Genomic DNA, 19,440 nt, shown 5'->3' with positions numbered 1-19,440 from the left:
AAAATGCCACAGTTACTGTAGCATAAGTAACTGTTCTTTCTTCTTTGAGTATCTGTCAGTGTGGAGCCCACCATGGTGAATGGCAAGCAGTGCAGTACAGTCCATGGATGGTAGGAGTGAAGAGTTTCAGCTGTATCAGTCAGTCAAACAGAAACTGAAGTACTACTCTCCGGAACTTGGTAATTGATCTGGCTGCCCTGTCAAGTGCATAATGATTAATTAAAGTTAGTGAGTTGCTCCACATAACTGCCTTTCAGATCTCAGAGACTGGTACATTCCTGAAACAGCAGACTGCATTGTTTATGACCTGGTGGAATGTGCCTTGGTATTCAGAGGCCTTCCTTAATTATATCCTTAAGCTCCTCTCTGCCATCATAAGGAAGCTTTCCCTAGAAGGGCTTCACCCTGTCCCCCATTAGAAAGTCATACTTGGCCAGCAGGACCTGGTAGTTAGCCATGCCCACCTGTAGCAAAGTGAGGAGTATGGCTTTAATTCCAAACAGGTTAAGACATTTGGCATCTTTGTCCTCTGGTGTGCTTTATTCATTTTCCATTCTTCCTCTACATCTGATAAAGTGAAGGTGCCGGGGGGATGTCAGGATACTGAGCTCCTTCCTAAGCTTCTGTCACATTGTTTGGAGCATCCCCTTTTGGCTTGACTTTGACGCTTGAGGTGATGTTGCCGGATTTCATGATGAAGCAGAGGTCAGCTTCAATGCCAGGATCAGTGCTGATTCTGATGGTGGTGCTGATGTCAGTGTCAGGTCTTTCTTCGCCACTGTCTTCTTTGCAATGGTTTTAGACATCACCTGTCCATTTGGTGGGGTATTAGATGATGCTGGCTTCTCCATTAATAGGATTCTGGGGCTTGTTTCCTCCACATCTAATGAGACATTAATGGACTGTTCCAGAAGGCTGAGTTTCAACCTTGTATCTTGCGATCGGAGGGTCCTTTCAGAGAAGGATAAGCATACCGAGCATCTGCTTGGGATATGTGGTTCCCCCAGACAGAAGAGCCACTTACTGTGTCCATCTCTCAGGAAGATTTAAGTCCAGTGAGGAATGAACAGGACTTGAAGTCTGCAGGTTTTGATTCTGCTGTTAGAGAAAACTCGGAAGTCTGACCAGAAAAGTTGGGTCCAGATGGTTCATAGAAGTTGAAAGAGACAATCAGAAATGGTTCCAATGATTTGCAGAAGACTCTGAAATTAGTCTGAGCTAAGAAATTAGTGAGTCAATCATTTGCCATGTTCAGTCTCACTGCCATGGGGGATAAGAGGGAACTGTTTTTATGCTCTTGTGTGGGAGAATGAGGGGTCACAGGGTGCATGCCTTGGTGGACACTTCCAGTTTAAAAAAAAAAATCCAGTCTTGAATACAAGGTGCATGTTAACCCACTATTGGCTCCACAATGACACATACTCAAAGAAGAACATTCACCTGCAACAAAGTTAACATTTAAATCCAAGATATGAGATAGCCAGGCACGGGAGAAATAACACTTAAGTAAGTGACTGTTAGCATTGAATTTTTGCCAAATCTGTGAAGTCCAGTAGATCAGAGTAAAATAAAAAATTGCTCAACAGTAGAAGTTAGTTGAATTTCTCTTCATTGCTGCAACCTTTACTTCCATAAGAACCAGCTCCCTGTCAGAGGCAGGCTTTTCACCAGCTCAAAACAGAAGAACCCCATTCCCCTGAACTATTAATACCATCATCCTAGTGACTGCTTCACTTCAACTGACTACCCAACCAATAAGTGAAAGGCCCAAAGGAAAGGACAAGGGTCACTGAAGGAAGGAAAAATTCTGCTGCAATAATGGAGAGGAAATGAGAACAACTTATAATTATCACTAGTCTTTTTATATTATATTTCTTTTAATCCTCCATTCACTCTACCATGATTACATATGAAGATGTGCTAAAGCAATTTACTGCATGTGAGGGACAAAAAAGTTTACTGACTGGGAGTAGTAGATGCTTTTTAAGTTAAATTACATACATAGAGATTCCTTCTCTCCAATAATGCGTCAGCTGTTAGAATCAAATCTATTTTATAATAATGCCATTATAGAATGCTCCAGAAATCTACCCAACAAGTTTCTGTCACTATAACGCTTGTCTCTTCAATACAATAACCTTTTCTGTGTGTTGTACATCTTGCCTGACCTTGCATTGGAGGGACTGTTTGCATGAGTCACCTTGACAACCTCCCTTACAAATTTATTACACCTTATACCTATTTCTGAACAGTATAAAAACAGCTTTTAACTCTCTGAATATACAATATCTTCAAGGTTCTCATGATGTCAAGGTTGCATTTAAGCAAGTATATTCTATCTACTTTCAAAATGGGATAAGGTCAAAAACCAGCAAAGTTAAGGATGGATTCAAAAAGAAAGAAGAGACCACATTTTAGGAGAAATTCTGGAGCTGTGCTGGCTCTCAAGCATAACGTTGTATTCAAATACGTATACTGAAGTGAAAAAAACTACAGCCTGTAATTTGCCTATTTTTCTAACCCGAAATACTGAAACTACAAATATAACTTGAGCATCCTGAATATGAAAAAAATAAAGACCACATCATAATAATCTGATTAATTACACTGGTCTACAATTTTTGAGATGTCTTCTCCTTCAGAGATAAAATGTGCTATTTATTATGTATTTTGATGTGCTGAATTCAAATATGACAATTAAAACAACTGATTGGCTACTGTTTCTAAGATATTTAAGTTGTTACATTTTATGTCTATGTATATTGTGTAGATAGTAGAGTTTTAATCATAAATTGTAAACCTAGGTCTTTTCATGTGTTTATGGTTGCTTTACATGATAATATTTCACCTGTCCTGTTTATGTAACACTTTAAAAATTGGCAAAAGGGTTATATAAATAAAATTTATTACGAAACAAAAGGCAAAAAACTATTATCTACATAGTTTAGTCCTATTCAGTGTCTACTCGGCGCTTCTTGGCTTGTCTCTTGTATTCATTAAATGGAGCAGCTCTTGTCACTGTCCAGCAATAGTCTGCAAGCATTGATGGGCTCCATTTGCCCTGATAGCGTTTCTCCATTGTTGCAATGTCCTGGTGAAATCGCTCGCCGTGCTCGTTGCTCACTGCTCCGCAGTTCAGTGGAAAAAAAATCTAGATGAGTGCAAAAAATGTATCTTTACTGACATGTTGCAACCAAGGCTTTTGTATGCCTTGAGGAGGTTTTCCACCAACAACCTGTAGTTGTCTGTCTTGTTGTTTCCGAGAAAATTTATTGCCACTAACTGGAAGGCTTTCCATGCCGTCTTTTCCTTGCCACGCAGTGCATGGGCAAATGCATCATCTCAAAGAAGTTCACGAATCTGAGGACCAACAAAGACACCTTTCTTTATCTTAGCCAGGGCCGGCTCCAGGGTTTTGGCCGCCCCAAGCAGCCAAAACCAAAAAAAAAAAAAAGCCGCGATCGCGATCTAAAAAAAGCCGCGATCGCGATCTGCGGCGGCAATTCGGCGGGAAGTCCTTCACTCCCAGGTGGAGTGACGGACCCTCCGCCGAATTGCCGCCGAATACCTGGAACTGCCGCCCCGTCCGGAACGGCCGCCCCAAGCACCTGCTTGAGAAGCTGGTGCCTGGAGCCGGCCCTGATCTTAGCTTCACTTAACCTTAGAAATTTTCCACGGAGGTACTTGAAAGCTGCTTGTGTTTTCTCAATGGCCTTGACAAAGTTCTTCATCAGACCCAGCTTGATGTGTAAGGGTGGTAACAAAATCTTCCTTGATTCAACAAGTGGTGGATGCTGAACACTTTTCCTCCCAGGCTCTAATGACTGTCGGAGTGGCCAATCTTTCTTGATTTAGTGGGAATCTCTTGCACGACTATCCCATTCGCAGAGAAAACAACAGTACTTTGTGTATCCAGTCTGCAGACCAAGCAAGAGAGTAACAACCTTCAAATCGCCACAAAGCTGCCACTGATGTTGGTCATAGTTTATGCACCTCAAAAGTTGTTTCATGTTGTCATAGGTTTCCTTCATATGGACTGCATGACCAACTGGAATTGATGGCAAAACATTGCCATTATGCAGTAAAACAGCTTTAAGACTCGTCTTCGATGAATCAACGAACAGTCTCCACTCATCTGGATCGTGAACAATGTTGAGGGCTGCCATCACACCATCGATGTTGTTGCAGGCTACAAGATCACCTTCCATGAAGAAGAATGGGACAAGATCCTTTTGACGGTCACGGAACATGGAAACCCTAACATCACCTGCCAGGAGATTCCACTGCTGTAGTCTGGAGCCCAACAGCTCTGCCTTACTCTTGGGTAGTTCCAAATCCCTGACAAGGTCATTTAGTTCACCTTGTGTTATGAGGTGTGGTTCAGAGGAGGAGGATGGGAGAAAATGTGGGTCCTGTGACATTGATGGTTCAGGACCAGAAGTTTCATCCTCTTCCTCTTCCTTGTCTGATTCAAGTGAGAATGATTCTGGTGCATCCGGAACTGGCAGTCCTTCTCCATGGGATACTGAGCCTATAGCTGTTGGAATGTTTGGATAATGCACAGTCCACTTTTTCTTCTTTGACACACCTTTCCCAACTGGAGGCACCATGCAGAAGTAACAATTGCTGGTATGATCTGTTGGCTCTCTCCAAATCATTGGCACTGCAAAAGGCAGAGATTTCCTTTTCCTGTTCAACCACTGGTGAAGATTTGTTGCACAAGTGTTGCAGCATATGTGTGGGGCCCACCTCTTGTCCTGATCTCCAATTTTGCAGCCAAAATAAAGGTGATAGGCTCTCTTAACCATAGTGGTTATACTGCGCTTTTGTGATGCAAAAGTCACTTCACCACAAACATGGCAGAAGTTATCTGCACTGTTCACACAAGAACGAGGCATCTCTGCTCACTTTGGCTAAACAGAAATGTGTCCCTTTGCAAAATCAAACACTGATAAATAAGAGAGCATGACACTGTATGATTTCTAGAGCTGATATAGGGCAATTTGTTCAGCAGAGTGATGTAAGCTTCGTTATGACTGCATCATCCATGACTTCTAGGGATAACATGATGCAATTCAGATCATGTATGATGCAATATCAGCTTCAGATTGCATCATTCATTGTTTTGCCTAAAAAGCAAGTACTGTCCAAACCCAGTCATAGATTTATTCATAGATCCAGTCAAAGATGTATTTTAGTCATTTCTGATTTAAATTGAGATCCCTTCCCTTTATAACTCACTTATCCTCCGCCATTCCCAAGTCAAGGGTCGTATATACTGACCCAATAGCATATCTTGAAAACTAGAGCCAATCAACAATTTTAAGCATCATTTTCGTTCTCAGTGACCCAGAATTAGTAAAGTTTGACTACATTTATTTCAGAAGCATTTTGGCTGTAGAGCAGTGTTACTTGGCAGTTTCATTCATGCCCTTTCAGTAATAGAGAAGCCCCATTTATGAGACTGGTGATTTTCTGGGGATGCTGGGATCTGAGAGGAAGGGAATATTATATCTGTAACTGCCTATTTCTAAATGATTTCAAGAAACGATTGTGAGAGCAGACACCACTCTTATAGTTCCATAAATGTAGTTATCATCATACTCAGGAATTAAGAATTAAATAATATACTAAATATGGTCACCAAATACATTTTAAACTGTTTGAGGAAGACATTCTGGGCCAGATTCACCAGTAGTTCCAGTGCCACTCTATTGACACAAAGTGGCCATAAACCTAGTTTAACCACCTAATTAAGCAGTATTTACAATTACTGTACATCACCAGAAAGCCAGAGCCTAATAGCCAATCTGGTTTTTGTTGGACATATTCTATGAGTTACAAAGCACTGTTTGCAGTTATTGCATCATATATACAAACCAATCATCCAAAATGTTTTGGATTTTGAAGGACAGAGAGTGGAGAATAAATATTTTCTCAAACATCAGCCACCCCTAAGCTTCTAGAGTCTCTCGTAGAACTTCAATGTTGACATTTTCTGATGCGTTTCAGTATTTCAATGGTTTACTGGGGTAGCCTAATTTTTACAGTCATTTGACAGCCCCCTTGATCATCATCCAACCAGTGATGGGTTCTTCCTGTTATTAGAAATACAAATAAGGTCCTTATGTTCATATACTTTGTATTTTTAAAAGTGTTCACTTTTCCCTGCTGAGAGAATTAATGAGGCTCAATCTTACAGTGCCTTTCTGACACAATTAATAAATGTGGAAACACATACAGTCACTGGTGACATATACTTTTGCAATGCTGTGGACCCAGAGATGTTTTGAGAGCCCTGGAACAGTGATAGAAGAGAAGTTACTGCCAGTTGTGGTATAATGCTAAAACAATTTACTGTTGTTAACAGTCGTCTCACTATCAGATCAAAAATATGAATGTGAAGTTTATGAAAGAGACTGCAGTTCAAACAAACAGCTTGAATTTTCATTACTTGCAGGTTGTGAAAATCCTTCAAGTATTTTCTTCTAAGTAAAAATATTGTCATTACCTGCCCATACAGTCCAGGTACACTTGTGCCTTCTCCTCCCTCTCACTCTATTTCTAAACTTATATTGCCTCATCTTAACTATTTGGCATAATCTTGAAATGAGGTCTGAATTCCTCAAAGAAACTTGATAGAAAGTTTGAAAAAGAAAAAAGGCACTAGGAAGTGACAACACAACTGCAGAGCTGCTGCAAGCAGGTGAGGAACACATGGTAAAGCTGATTCACAAGCTATTCAACAAGGATTACAAACAAGAGCAAGTGGTGAACGAATGGGGAAAAGCAATAATAGTGCCAACCTATAAAAAAGGAGAGAAGAGTGAGTGTCAAAACTACAGAGGAAAAGCATTCATTGAGCCATTGTGGAGGAAAATGAAAAGGTAATGTGGAAGGCTAGTATTGAAGAATGGGATTTGTGAAAATGACATAAAAAGAAGAATCAGACTAGCCGCTACAGCATTCAGAAAACTCCGCAAGATCTGGAAGGCTAAAGACATTTCGATAAAAATTAAAATCAGTGTATATAAAACAATTGTCATGCCAATGCTGTTATGCGAGTCAGAATGGTGGAGTATGAGGAAAGCCAACAAACAAAAGATATTGACTGCAGAAATTAACTAGCTGAAGGGAATACTGAGAGTTTCAAGAAAGAAGAAAATGAAAAATGAAGTGATAAGAAAATGGCTAGGACAATAATAATGCTGTTGCAGCAGATTCAAGAAAGATGGCTGCGATCGTTTGGACACGTGGCAAGAATGGACCTGAAAAGGATACCACATATGGCAATGCATTCCAGAGTGCAAGGAAACAGGGATACACTGAGGATGTGTTGGATAGACATGGTGAAGAATGACAAAGAATAAAAAGGTTTAATGATGAATGAAGCCATAAAGCTCATACACATCAGAAATTGATGGAAAGACTTCATTTGGACCCAATTCTCACTGCTGAGCTGAACAGGAATCAAAAAAGAAAGTATATATTACAGCCCCTTACCCTCATTCTCAAACAAAACTTTCCAAATGTTGGGAAGTGATTTGCCCCAATTAATTAAAGACATGGTTTTCTAAAGCGATTAGAAGATGCTTAGCAAGTTCTTGCTTCCTACCCGTAGCTCTGGACTTCATTAACCAATCTCACAAAGCATAGAACTATGGTAGTCATCTTCTGCACTTCTTGTGGCTAAAACTGACATGATTTCCCTATTGTTCTTTGCAGTGTTGTTATAGCCGGGTTGGTCCCAGAATATTAGAAAGACAAGGTGGGTGAAGTAATATTTTTATTGACCAACTTCTGCTAGTGAAAGAGAAAAGCTTTTGAGCTACGCAGTGCTCTTTCCTCAGATCTGAGAAAGATATTCAGAGTGTCACAGCTAATACAACGTAGAATAGATTGTTTAACGCAAGTAGCTAACACAAACTGTAAGACACCATTCAAGGTGAAGTGGCCAGTTAACTGTGACAGTCTGAGTACCTTTCCCAGACCTGAAGAAGAGCTATGTGTACCTCAAAAGTTTGTCTCTTCTACCAACAAAAGTTGATCCAATTTACCTCATCCACCTTGTCTCTGTAATTTCCCTATGTCAAACCGACAGTGCAGCTAAATCTTTGAAAAAGAAAAGTTAGTGAAAAAAACCCTTTAAAATGCATTATTAGTTCCCCGAGGAATGCAAAATAACTTGGTATTCAGCTACTCATTTCATTTGAAGTTTAGCTCTGCAAGAGAGTTCTTCCAAATCCAGCAAAGATAAAATGAATTGTTATGTTTTTCTAAGGAAACAAGAAATATGGAAGTTACTTCCTCTTGCCCTGTAGCTATTTTAAAACTGATGACTCAGTATCTTTGTGTATAAAATACTGGACTGCTCCTGAGTATCAGCATGTACTCAGTCAGAGGAGACTCAGAGTACTATTCCCCAAGATTCAGGGAGACTGAATTGTAGGGAGTACTTTTTGTTGATACTTTCCATCAACACCCATATCTGATGCATTTTCCTTACAAAAGGGTAAGTAGTTCAATAAGAATTCTAAAACAGGAGCTTGAACACCAAGGAAGGGTTATTAAGGGCTAGAGAAATAACTACCTTGGTTTTAGTGTAGAGAACTTTTGTTTGTTGGTAGTTTATATTTGTGACTGATTTTGGTAGAAAATGAAGTTTTAAAGAATATTTGAGTTATTTTTCTCACATCTTTACCCAGCTGCTTCTCTAAGCATATTTTTAAGAGGCAAGCAGAAAAATTTCACTCTTTGGCAGGGTAGTTTTCCAGTTGCAATGCTATATCTGACTTCTGCTGAAAATACTATAAATATCTTGGAAGAATATTGGATGAGGCTGTACATGTGGCTATTTTTAAGTGCCCGGGACTCTTTGAAATTAACCACATAAGAAAACTGCTTGATTAACAGTTAACTATTTAACATCTAGGACAGTGGTTCCCAAACTTGTTCTGACGCTTGTGCAGGGAAAGCCCCTGGCATGCCGGGCCAGTTTGTGTACCTGTCACATCCGCAGGTTTGGCCGATCGCAGCTCCCAGTGGCCGCGGTTTGCTGCTCCAGGCCAATGGGAGCTGCTGGAAGCAGCTGCCAGTATGTCCCTTGGCCCACGCCACTTCCAGCAGCTCCCATTGGTCTGGAGCAGCGAACCGAGGCCAGTGGGAGCCGCGATCAGCCGAACCTGCAGATGTGGCAGGTACACAAACCGGCCCAGCCTGCCAGGGGCTTTCCCTGCACAAGCGACAGAACAAGTTTGGCAACCACTGATCTTTGTCAAAAGGATGATTGAGTTTATTTTCAATCCCTTCTGGAGACTCGCTCAGTAAAGCAGAAGTGCAATAAATAAAAAATAAAAGCTTTATTGAAGAAACAAAACATGCTTATCTCATTCTGTAGGAACAGATGAATTTAAATTCAATACCCATTTTACCCATCTGCAATAACTATGACAGCCAATGTTTTCCTAACACTATCATAGCTGTGCAGTACATTATCTCATATTTTGTGTCTTCTACTGGTTCATAAAAATCCATGCTCCCTTGTACATTATATATGGTGAGCAAGCGTTAATCATGCTGGCCCTGTACACGGTATGGTTTAACCAGACTAGCAGCAAACATCTTTCTTCCATGTGGTACATGGCATGGAGTGTAGCAAAGTAAAGGAAAAAGGGTAAATAGGCCCCAAAACCACAGGTGGGAGGAGGTGGCTTTGTAGCATGCTCCTGTTCCATGGGACCCCCTAAAAGCACCTCTGCACAAACCCCACAAACACTCTACATAAGAAGTTCTCCAAGTCTGATGCTTTCCAAGCAGTATTAACGCCCCCTACTAGTATTTGATAACCTTTCTGGGTAATGTTTTAAACAGATATAGTGTTTACACTACAAAATTAAGTCAACTTTATCTAATTCAACCTCGAGCCTCCGAATTAGTCGATTGTGCGTAGCCACACCAGACAATGACTCGATGGAGTGTGTTCTCACTAGCAGTGCCTGCATCGATTCAAAAAGCAATGAATCGTGGGTAGCTATCCCAAACTTTTGGGAAGTTTGTACAATACCTCATGGGCCCAAAACATTATCGCAGGGAAGAATGGGAACATTGCGTCAGCATCCCATGATGCACTGTCCTCCCTCCCTCATATAAACGGCAAACAACCCAGTTGTTTTTGTGCCTTAAAACCGCCACACGTACGCCATAACCTCACAGGCATGGAGCCTGCTCAGTTGTGCACTCTTGCGGTGAGCATTTCAAACACCTTGCACCTTCTCCTGCAGTATTTCCAGAGCCGAAGTAGGGTCCACTGCGCGGAATATAACGATGTCCTGCAAGCAGCCCTGCTGCAAGCCATTGAAAAAAAATCACAGTTGCTGCTAGCAGTCACAGAGCAGCTGCACTCTGCTGAGCGCCATTTCTGGTCCCATGAAACAAGCACTGACTGGTGGGACCACATCATTTTGCGGGTATTGGATGACTAGCAGTGCTCCAGAACTTTTGAATGTGGAAGACTACCTTCCAGGAACTTTGTGCAGAGCTTTCCCCTGCCCTGCAGTTCAGCAACACAAAAACAAGAGCTGCTTTGACAGTGGAGAAGCGAGTGGTGATCGCTATTTGAAAGCTTGCAACACCAGACAATTACCAGTAAGTGGGGAATCAATTTGGAGTAGGTAAATCAACTGTGGGAGCTGCTGTGCTCCAAGTATGCAGGGCCATTAATCGACTTCTGCTACGAAGGGTAGTAAGTCTGGGAAATGTGCAGGACATTGTGGATGGTTTTGCTGCAATGGGGCGAAAGATGGCACACATATCCCCATCTTGGCACCAGACCACCTTGCCAAAGAGTACTTAAAGCGAAAGGGATACTTTTCAATGGTGTTGCAAGCGCTGGTGGATCACAGGGGCTGTTTCACAGACATCAATGTAGGACGGTCGGGAAAGGTTCATGATGCGCACATCTTTAGGAATTCGGGTCTGCTCATAAAGCTGCAATCCGGGACTTTCTTTCCAGACCACAAAATGAACATTGATGACGTTGAGATGCCTATAATTATCCTGGGGGATCCAACCTACCCCTTGCTCCCATGGCTCATGAAGCCATTCACCGGTTGTCTGGACAGCAGTAAGGAACGGTTCAACTATAGGCTCAGCAAGTGCAGAATGGTGATTGAATGTGCCTTTGGTCATTTGAAAGGGTGCTGGAGAAGTCTACTAACAAGGTTGGACCCTAGTTAAGAGAGCATCCCCATGGTTATAGCTGCCTGCTGTGTGCTCCATAATATCTGTGAAAAAAAGTGAGAAAATTTTCTGCAGGGGCGGGCAGTTGAGGCAGATCGCATGGCAGCCATTTTGAGCAGTCAGACACCAGGGAAATAAGAGCACAGCAAGGGGCATTGCGTATTCCTGAGGCTTTGAAAAGCCGTTTCAATAATGAGTCACAGTAATGTGAGCTGCTTGTCTGCACTGTGCTTTCCCAAAGCTTCACCTGGCTTGTATCACTGTCCCTGTAAAGCCAACCTCCCACCCAAGCCCACTGCTTCTACTCAATATTTAAGAACGTTTATTTGTCAAATCCATTTACTTCATTTAACAAACATAAGCAAAGAGGGAGAATAGAAAAAAAGTTATCCTTGGGGAAAAGGGGTTGTAAAGTTGGAACGGGAGAAACATTTTCAGCTGTAGTCTGTGACTGGGCACCTTCTGTTCCTTGTACCCTCCCCCTGAGTTAAGTGAAAGGGATAATGGACTTGTCTCCCACACCTCATGGAATGTTTAGGGGAGGGCAATTCTGAGCCAGGCGATGCTGGCTGGCTGGCTACCAGGCTCTGCAGAGGGACTCTACCCTTCTGCTTCTGTTCCTGCAGTTCAACCAGATGCCTCAACATGTCCAATAGGTCCCTCATAATCCGAAGCATCTCATCCAGCGCCGCACACTCATTCTCATGGGAAGCTTGTCTGCTCTCCGTGTCCAAATACTCAGAAAGTGAAATCCGCCACACTCTCAGCTCCATGTCAGCTGTCCTGGAGGCGTTCATTATCTCGGTGAACATGTCCTCCCACATTCTCTTTCTCCTCCTTCTAGTCAGTGAAAGTCTGCTTTCAGGTATTGATGACATGCCGAAGGACACATTTCCAGCTGTCAGTCATGGGAAAAAAGAAAGGGACCATTGTACATGCATAAAATTTTTCCATAGCAAGGCCATTTTCATAAATAAATAATAATAAAAATCTTATTATACTAGGTGCAAGCCATATCATAATCAGAATCCGTAACCGTTCACTGTGCCATTTTGCTGTTCCAGCCATGGTGAGTTACCTTCCCCCCCATACACTCTCCCGAGTCATAGGTGACCCCAGTTTTAATGAAGTTTATGGAAGACTCATGTCAGGAGCAGAGGTAGCTAGTCGAACAGTCGTCCCATTGCACCACGGGAAGCTGTTTATGAATGGTGGAGGGAGCTGTTTATTTCACTCCCAAATTGAGGAAGTCCCTTATCAGCCACTTAAACTACTTGCCGACTCATGCTGAGCACAGTACAGGCACATTAGCAGCCGCGTGGTTTGGCAATCCGGAATGTGGTGGGGGGAGAGGTCTACATGCTCTTTTTTTTCTTTTCTTCTTGTAAGAACACTTTTAATGAGAACTTCCCCCATTTCCTCTAGGCGACCCTACGTGATATCAGTCTCCTGAGGGTAACAGAGGCGGAAAGGAAGGAGATGCTGCAAGCATCTGGGTATAGACCTGGTCCTTATGCTGCTATGCTGTGTACCGCAATGATGCCAGCAGAATTAATTCAGGAGTTGCATGGGAAAGTGTCCTACCCTGGTGGAAGAAATAAGACTGCCCTGCTCAGAAACCTTCTGCAAAGGATTACAGGGTTCCTCCATGAAAGTTTCCTAGAGATATCCATGGAGGATTCTTGGCCTATCCCAGTCCACATAAACAGTCTTTTCGGGGGGCCACTGTCTGCATAGCTGGAGTGGCCTCTTGTACGCAGAGAACCACAGCACCTCGCTTTTTCTTCACAATAGGTATGCAATAGCACTGAATGTGTGTGCCCGCTAAAGTTTAACTGGATTTTGATTGTAACTGTATACTCACCAGAGGTGCCTTCCTGGCATCACGGTTGGCCGCCGTGATGTCCTGCAACCAACAGGACTCCAGGGTTAAAAATATTTCCTGGCTCTCAGGGAGAATGGATCCACCGCTCGCCTGTCTCCCATTCTCCTCCTCATTATCATCCACCATATCATCCTCCCTCTTGTCCCTAGACTCACATACCTGCGAGGTGTCCACGTTGCTTGTGGGGGTACTGGTAGGGTCACCCCTGAGAATCTCATGCAGCTCGTTGTAGAACCAGGACGTGTCGGGTTCAGCAGCAGAATGACTGTTCACCTCCCTTGCCTTCTGGTACGCTTGGTGAAGTTCTTTTATTTACAAACGGTACTGCTGTGTGTCCCTTGTGTAGCCCTTCTCCCCCATTCCACAAGCGATCTTTGCACAGAGGTCTGCATTACTTCTGCTGGTTCGAAGCTCTGTCTGCACAGACTCTTCTCCCCACACAGCGATGAGATCCACCACCTCCTCTGCAGACCAGGCTGGAGCACATTTGGGGCATGTAGTCTCCATGATCAGCTATGCTCAAACTGGCACCCTCCCAATGCTGATCAAAAAGGAAATGGGAAATCAAAAATTCCCGGGGATTTAGAAGGGGAGGGGCTGTTTCCTGTGTATCTGGCTGCAGTGCAGCAGAGTTGAGAATGATCTCCAGAACGGTCACAGATGAGCATTGTGGGACACCACTTGGAGGCCAATTAAGTCGAATTACACTGCTGCATCTGCACTTCCTCGCAGACCACCCACGAAAATCGAGTTAAGTGCTATGCCTTTCGCAGAGGTGGATTACAGAAGTTGACATTAGAGGCGACTTAAGTTGGCGTAAAGGACCCGGTAGCGTAGAAACATACATTAACAGGTCGACTTAAGGAGGCTTCCTTCGACCTAACTCTGTAGTATAGACCAGGCCCTAGTAAAAGAACTGTAGCACATCCCACTAGAAACAATTGACATGGCACTGATTATCACTGGTGACCCACAGCAATGTCATTGCATTAATATCCTACTATGGTACTGTTTGCATATACCATTATGCCATGGAAAAGTGGTTTTAGAGGTGTCCTAAAAGCAGATTCTAAGTTATGACACAGAAAGAACCACACTCACGTACTGAAATTTCAAATACATCAATACATATAACAGCACTAGGGTGTCAGCCAACACTTGGCCACTGCCCATAACTATTGTAACAGTAACACATCTTTTGTGTCCTGCAAAATAAGAGGAAGAGATCTGAAAAAAAAATCATTTAAAAAAATAAAATAAATTTTATGTTTAAAAGTTATTTGTTTTGTACTGACTGACTAAACTTCACATTAACAGAAGTGATACTCCTTAAACCTAGATAAAAGGTTAGATGCACCAATTATTTACTGGAATACACAGACAAGTTGCATACCTTCCAAACCTGACACAGCTGTCTTGTCTTAAGAGCACATTACTATTTAAGTGGCCAGAAGACATGAAATTAACATCTCATCATTATGAATTGTGACATCTCCATTGACTGCAATACTTGAGTTTGCCTAAGCTCAGTCTCAAAGACAGCAGTGTGATGACTATAAAATCCAGGTGAGCATTGCAAAATGACATTTCTTTTCAAAACTACAGACTCAGCTACCAAATAATGCAAGGGAAAAAATCCAAGGAAAGGTTCTACAATGCTGCAGAATCCAGAGCTTTTTCTCCCCTGCCAAGGAGCTTGATTGAATAAGAAAACACTTTAAGTAAATAATTTGGTTTGAGCATGACCATTTTGAAAATGTGCCACTTCTGCCAGATATTTACAGAGGTTGACTTGGGTCTGAACCAAATATCAGTTTGTTTTCTGAACAAATACTTCAAAGCTGCAAATACTCTGGTTTATTAAACATTATTAAAAAGTGTTAAAAACATCTTGGAACCAACAACCTATTAAATTAAATGAAGCAAGACTGAGAGTCTGGCTCAGTGATATTAATGCCCTGGTAACCTTTGGTTTCGCCACTGATTTGAGTATTCCTGTTTTGCTCTTAATGAAAGGAATTTTCACTGTCCCAATTTTAATACTAGAAGTGCAGACACAAAGTACAGATTTAGGCTAGCTGCCCAGCTCAAAAACGTCCAGCAATTTTAATTTTTAAACATCCTAACATAGCATGATGGAGATAAAACTGACAATAGGAAAAAGGAAACTTAGTCAGCAGAATCATTTAAACACCTCCTTGCACAAAATATTCTGAATATGTAGGGTGAATGAACTACTTTGCCAGGTCTGACCTTACTTAGAGACCTATAGCCTTCTAGCGAGTTAGTAATGTGTTTTAGTGAACTTCTGTGAAACCGCCACATTCAGCCAAGCTAAAGCAACACAACAGCATATATTACATTCCCCAGTGGAGCAGTGCAGTTGCTTTCTGCAACTGTGAGGGTTTGTGTATTACATGTGTACATTAAAATCTGTTCCTGCTGTTTTAATTTCATTTTATTACCTCCAACACAACCTGTTTCTGGTAGTTACATTTTCATTCATGCATAAAACCTGTGCCAAGAACTTGAGAGACATCAGCTCATAACTGTGGATCCAGTGGGCTCTAAAAACAGAGTTCTTCAGGTTAGAAGTCAAAATTATTCCAGAGTAGTTACATAAAAACTGAACCCAATAACAACACAGTGATAACTAGGAATCTGTGTGATACCTAAAACAAACAAAAAACCCTGTGTTTACAGGAAGGTTCAGAACAATTTAGAGCTCCATCCTTTTATTTTACTATTGACTTCAATAGAAGCAAGACCAGACTTTTTTGATGGTGTCACTGATAAGTATGGTCACATCATGTCATATCTAACCCAATGAGTACAGCATAAGAAAAGTGGGAAGGGGAAGTAAAGGGGAGAAAAGGAAACGTAATTGTCACAGCAAATCAGAATAGGAAACCTTGCTTATAAAGGAAGTGCCTGGCTCTTTCTGTCATCTACGGAAAGAAGTAAAGCATTCATAAGAGGCTGCTTTTCCTTTACTTGAAGTTCTTGTCTGATCCCATGTCCCTTACAGCAACTCCTCAAACACAAAGGTGTAGATAGCTGGATTGACATTGTATGTGAAAGTAACACTTCTATCATTTGAATATTTTATCATGTTTATCCTTTTTGACACTCAGTATTATGGAGTCAATCCATTCATTCTACAATTAAAGTAGCAAGATCCATTCTTTTCCAAGTACTTTTTCAACCCCCCAATATTTTAAAATAAAAAACAAACAATCCCCAAATACTTTATAAAATTAATTTCAGGCCAAATAATGTATTTTATATGTGCAAAATATAAATCACATAATTTACCAATGGGTGGGTCGATAAGGCTATCTTCCCTCATGACATTTTCCGAAAGTACTTGCCATTTGGTGCAATCTGGTACATCCCAAAGGCAAATTATCTTCTCGGCAATAGAATCTCCTGAAGTAGGTATGAGGGTAATCGTGGGCAAGGATGAAGGGCAGGAAAATGGAGAGATGCCCACTCACAAAGCTGCACCATATTAATCCCCAAAGGAGGCAAAAACACAGTTACCCCTCCTCCCCCGAACCTCCGACACACACACACTCCCATTTAATTTGCAGGGTGTTTATACCTCATTGATATGCAGCAAACTTTGTACATGTCTCTCACTTGCTAACGTTGGAGGGGAGAGGAAAATAACGCCCTTTGCCCTTACCCTGTCCCTGGAGGGGGGCACCTCCCTCTCTTCCCGCTGCAGACGGGGCAGTAACTTTTCGAAAGGCACACTTGGGAGCGGCTGCCCCATCGCATTGTGCCGGCGGCACTTACCGAGAAGCCGGCCCAGAAGGGACAGGAGTGCCGGACCCTGGCCGAGGTGGTGAGAGCCAGGGCAGCGAAGCTGACGGCCACGATGAGGCATCCGAGCACCATCTGGGTGACCCCCAGGGACAGCATGATCCGGGAGCGGGTCCGATACTCGCGCAGGCGGGACAAACTGCGGGACAGGGCGGCGGGGCTGAGCGAGCGAGCCCCTCCAGGGGGCTGCAGCGCGCTGCCCCCGGCAAGCGGCATCCTGTACAGGGCACCAGAGACCGTTGCTGGGAAAAGCAGGACGCAGCAAAGGCGGAGGCAGCAAGAGGGCAGCGGCCCCGCTCACAGGGTCTCCAGGTGCTCGGGGGCTGCCCGTTGGCCAGCGGTGCTCTCCGCAGAGCGCATCCCCGGCAGGGCCGGAGGCAGCGGCCAGGCCGGTCTCTCTGCAGCGCTCCCAGGAGAGGATGCACTTTGCTGGGCAACTCAGTACAGAGTCCGGGATAAGTTGCGCGCTCAGGCAAGCCCCTGCTCATGCCCCGCAGCGCAGCCGGAGCCGACTCCGCACAGGGGCTGTACGGCCCGCAGGAGACGCGAGCCTCCAGCTGAACAGCAGCAGCCCATACCTCGCAAAAGGCAACAGCTCCCTCTCTTCCGCCGCTGCAGAGTCAGGGCGCAGCCGAGGGGATCAGCGCTCCCCGCCCCGGCCAGGCTGCACAGCCAGCCGGCATGGCCAGTGCATGCGAGTCGGACTAGCGCTCCCCCGCCGCCAGCACGCTCAGGCAGCTGCTGATGCTGCCGCCGCCGCCGCCTCTTCGGATCCTGCCACACACGCGCCCCCGGCTGCTGAGCTGGCCGTGCGCGCGGCTGCGCCTGCGGCCGGCTCAGGTGCATGCAGGACCCGCGCGGATTCTGGTTCGGAGCCCCGCGGCTGCAAGTTGCTCTGGGGCGCACGCACAGGGGCAGCAGAGCCCTGCTTCTTCCCCGCTTGGCAGCGGCGGGAGGGAAGATTGGGCGGGGGGGAGGGGGTGTTTACGGCCAATGGCGGGTGGAGGCAGCGGCAGGAGGAACAGCCGCCGCCGGCTCCGGAGGGAGAGCGGCTTGTGCGAGGCGAACAAACAAGGGAGGCAGCAGCACCACGGGCGGAGGAGGCGGGGGAAAGCGACAGTGCGGCAGAGGAGCCACATGGGATGGAGCTGGCTGCAGGCATCACAGACACAGGCCTGGAGGAGGGTGGGGGAATGACACCCATCCACCTTGCGGGAGGACAGAGCGCCCCCCGGGAGACGGCCGGGTGCCGAGGAAAGAAACTCTACTGGAAGTGGGGAGAGTAATGGAAGCCCTCGTTGGGGTTTCCCATAGCAGGCCAGGGACGAGGTGGGAAAAGAGTCAGATTCAGGAGGAGACCTAGGACAGCTGCCGAGCAGGATCTTTAAATAGACTGTCCTCTTAAAATCTCACAGTTTAAAAAAAAAATCTCCACTATATGCAGTTGTTAGATGTAACGCCTACAATTCTTTTAACTACAGTAAAACGGATTAGAGGACAATCTCTCTCCAATTTGTTTACTTTGTGCATTTGGTAGCACTATGTCCAGCCTGTTTAAGCTGTTGTCTGCCATGGTCTTTCATACAGCAACAGAGGAGAATACTAAAAAAAAAAAAAAGTTACACAAAACCCTACAAAATTAGTAGGCAAGGTGCCTGAAAATACTTGGGGCTCATTGTCTTAACTGTCTACAATTTAAGTTGATGGTGCTAAGCTTCAGGTTGCAGTGGCTAAAAGCAAGAGTGGTGTCTGAATTGTTATCAAAGCTGCCACCTCCATGAGCCCTATCTGCTAGGCATATTTGCAGGGGTGCCGCAACAATTTGTATAGTAGGGGTGCTCAGAGCCATTGAACCCAACGGTAAACCCTGAATATTATGAAAACCACTTCAAGCCAGGGGCTGCAACAGCACTCCCAGCACTTATGCATATATGTGAAAGTTTTCCCATCATTGATGAGACCAGTTAAGATTAACTGGTGTTAGCAACACGGGGAGCCCAGTGTAGACTCTGCCAATCTGAAGTATCTATTACACCTGCTTTCTGCTGAGAAGTTGAGAATGTGGTGCAGACACTGAAAAGCAGTGGAGAACCACCAAGCAGAACCGATTGAAGGTGGTGGAGCGGTACTCATTGGCACATAACATAAGTTTGTCACTGTGATTTGAAAGTCTGAAAGATAGCCCAAGACTTGGACACAATTTCTGATGGTTCCTATTAATAAACAGAGGAACCCAGCTATATGTGGAAATTACCAATCTCTTCAGTGACATACAACCAAAACACCGTTGTGCGTTATCCTGAAGAAGATTGTGCCCAATATAGAGAACTTTCTGGCTAAAGAACAAGCCCATTTTAGACCAAAAAGGGGTATAGAGGAGCAAATATTCAATCTGCATGTGCTATGCGAGAAAATGCTGGAGTATGTCTTTGTTAAGACATTTGACAGCACATTGCCCAAAGAGGATTGTACCATCTTGTACAGTAACT

The 19,440-nt window shown here is 43.9% G+C and overlaps 1 protein-coding gene across 5 annotated transcripts in view; it reads right to left on the bottom strand.

Moving 5' to 3' along the window:
• The window catches only part of ENTREP2 (endosomal transmembrane epsin interactor 2), a 407,682-nt gene extending 389,740 nt beyond the window's left edge, over positions 1–17,942 (bottom strand). Inside the window, exon 1 of one of the 5 annotated variants that reach the window (XM_024101862.3) lies at positions 17,530–17,942. In XM_024101862.3, coding sequence (XP_023957630.2) covers positions 17,530–17,797 — 268 coding nt within the window. In that variant the 5' untranslated portion in view covers positions 17,798–17,942. Of the gene's footprint in view, positions 1–16,924 lie in introns of all 5 variants that reach the window. The other 4 variants (XM_005284996.5, XM_065558310.1, XM_065558309.1 and 1 more) reach the window with 4 other exon arrangements.
• Between the last annotated feature and the right edge of the window lie 1,498 nt (positions 17,943–19,440).

Source organism: Chrysemys picta, chromosome 10 (genome assembly GCF_011386835.1).
Source record: "Chrysemys picta bellii isolate R12L10 chromosome 10, ASM1138683v2, whole genome shotgun sequence".
In the NCBI taxonomy this organism is placed as follows: Eukaryota; Metazoa; Chordata; order Testudines; family Emydidae; genus Chrysemys; species Chrysemys picta.
Note: the sequence above shows the minus strand (reverse complement) of the source record. Positions and strands in the feature narration are given on the sequence as shown.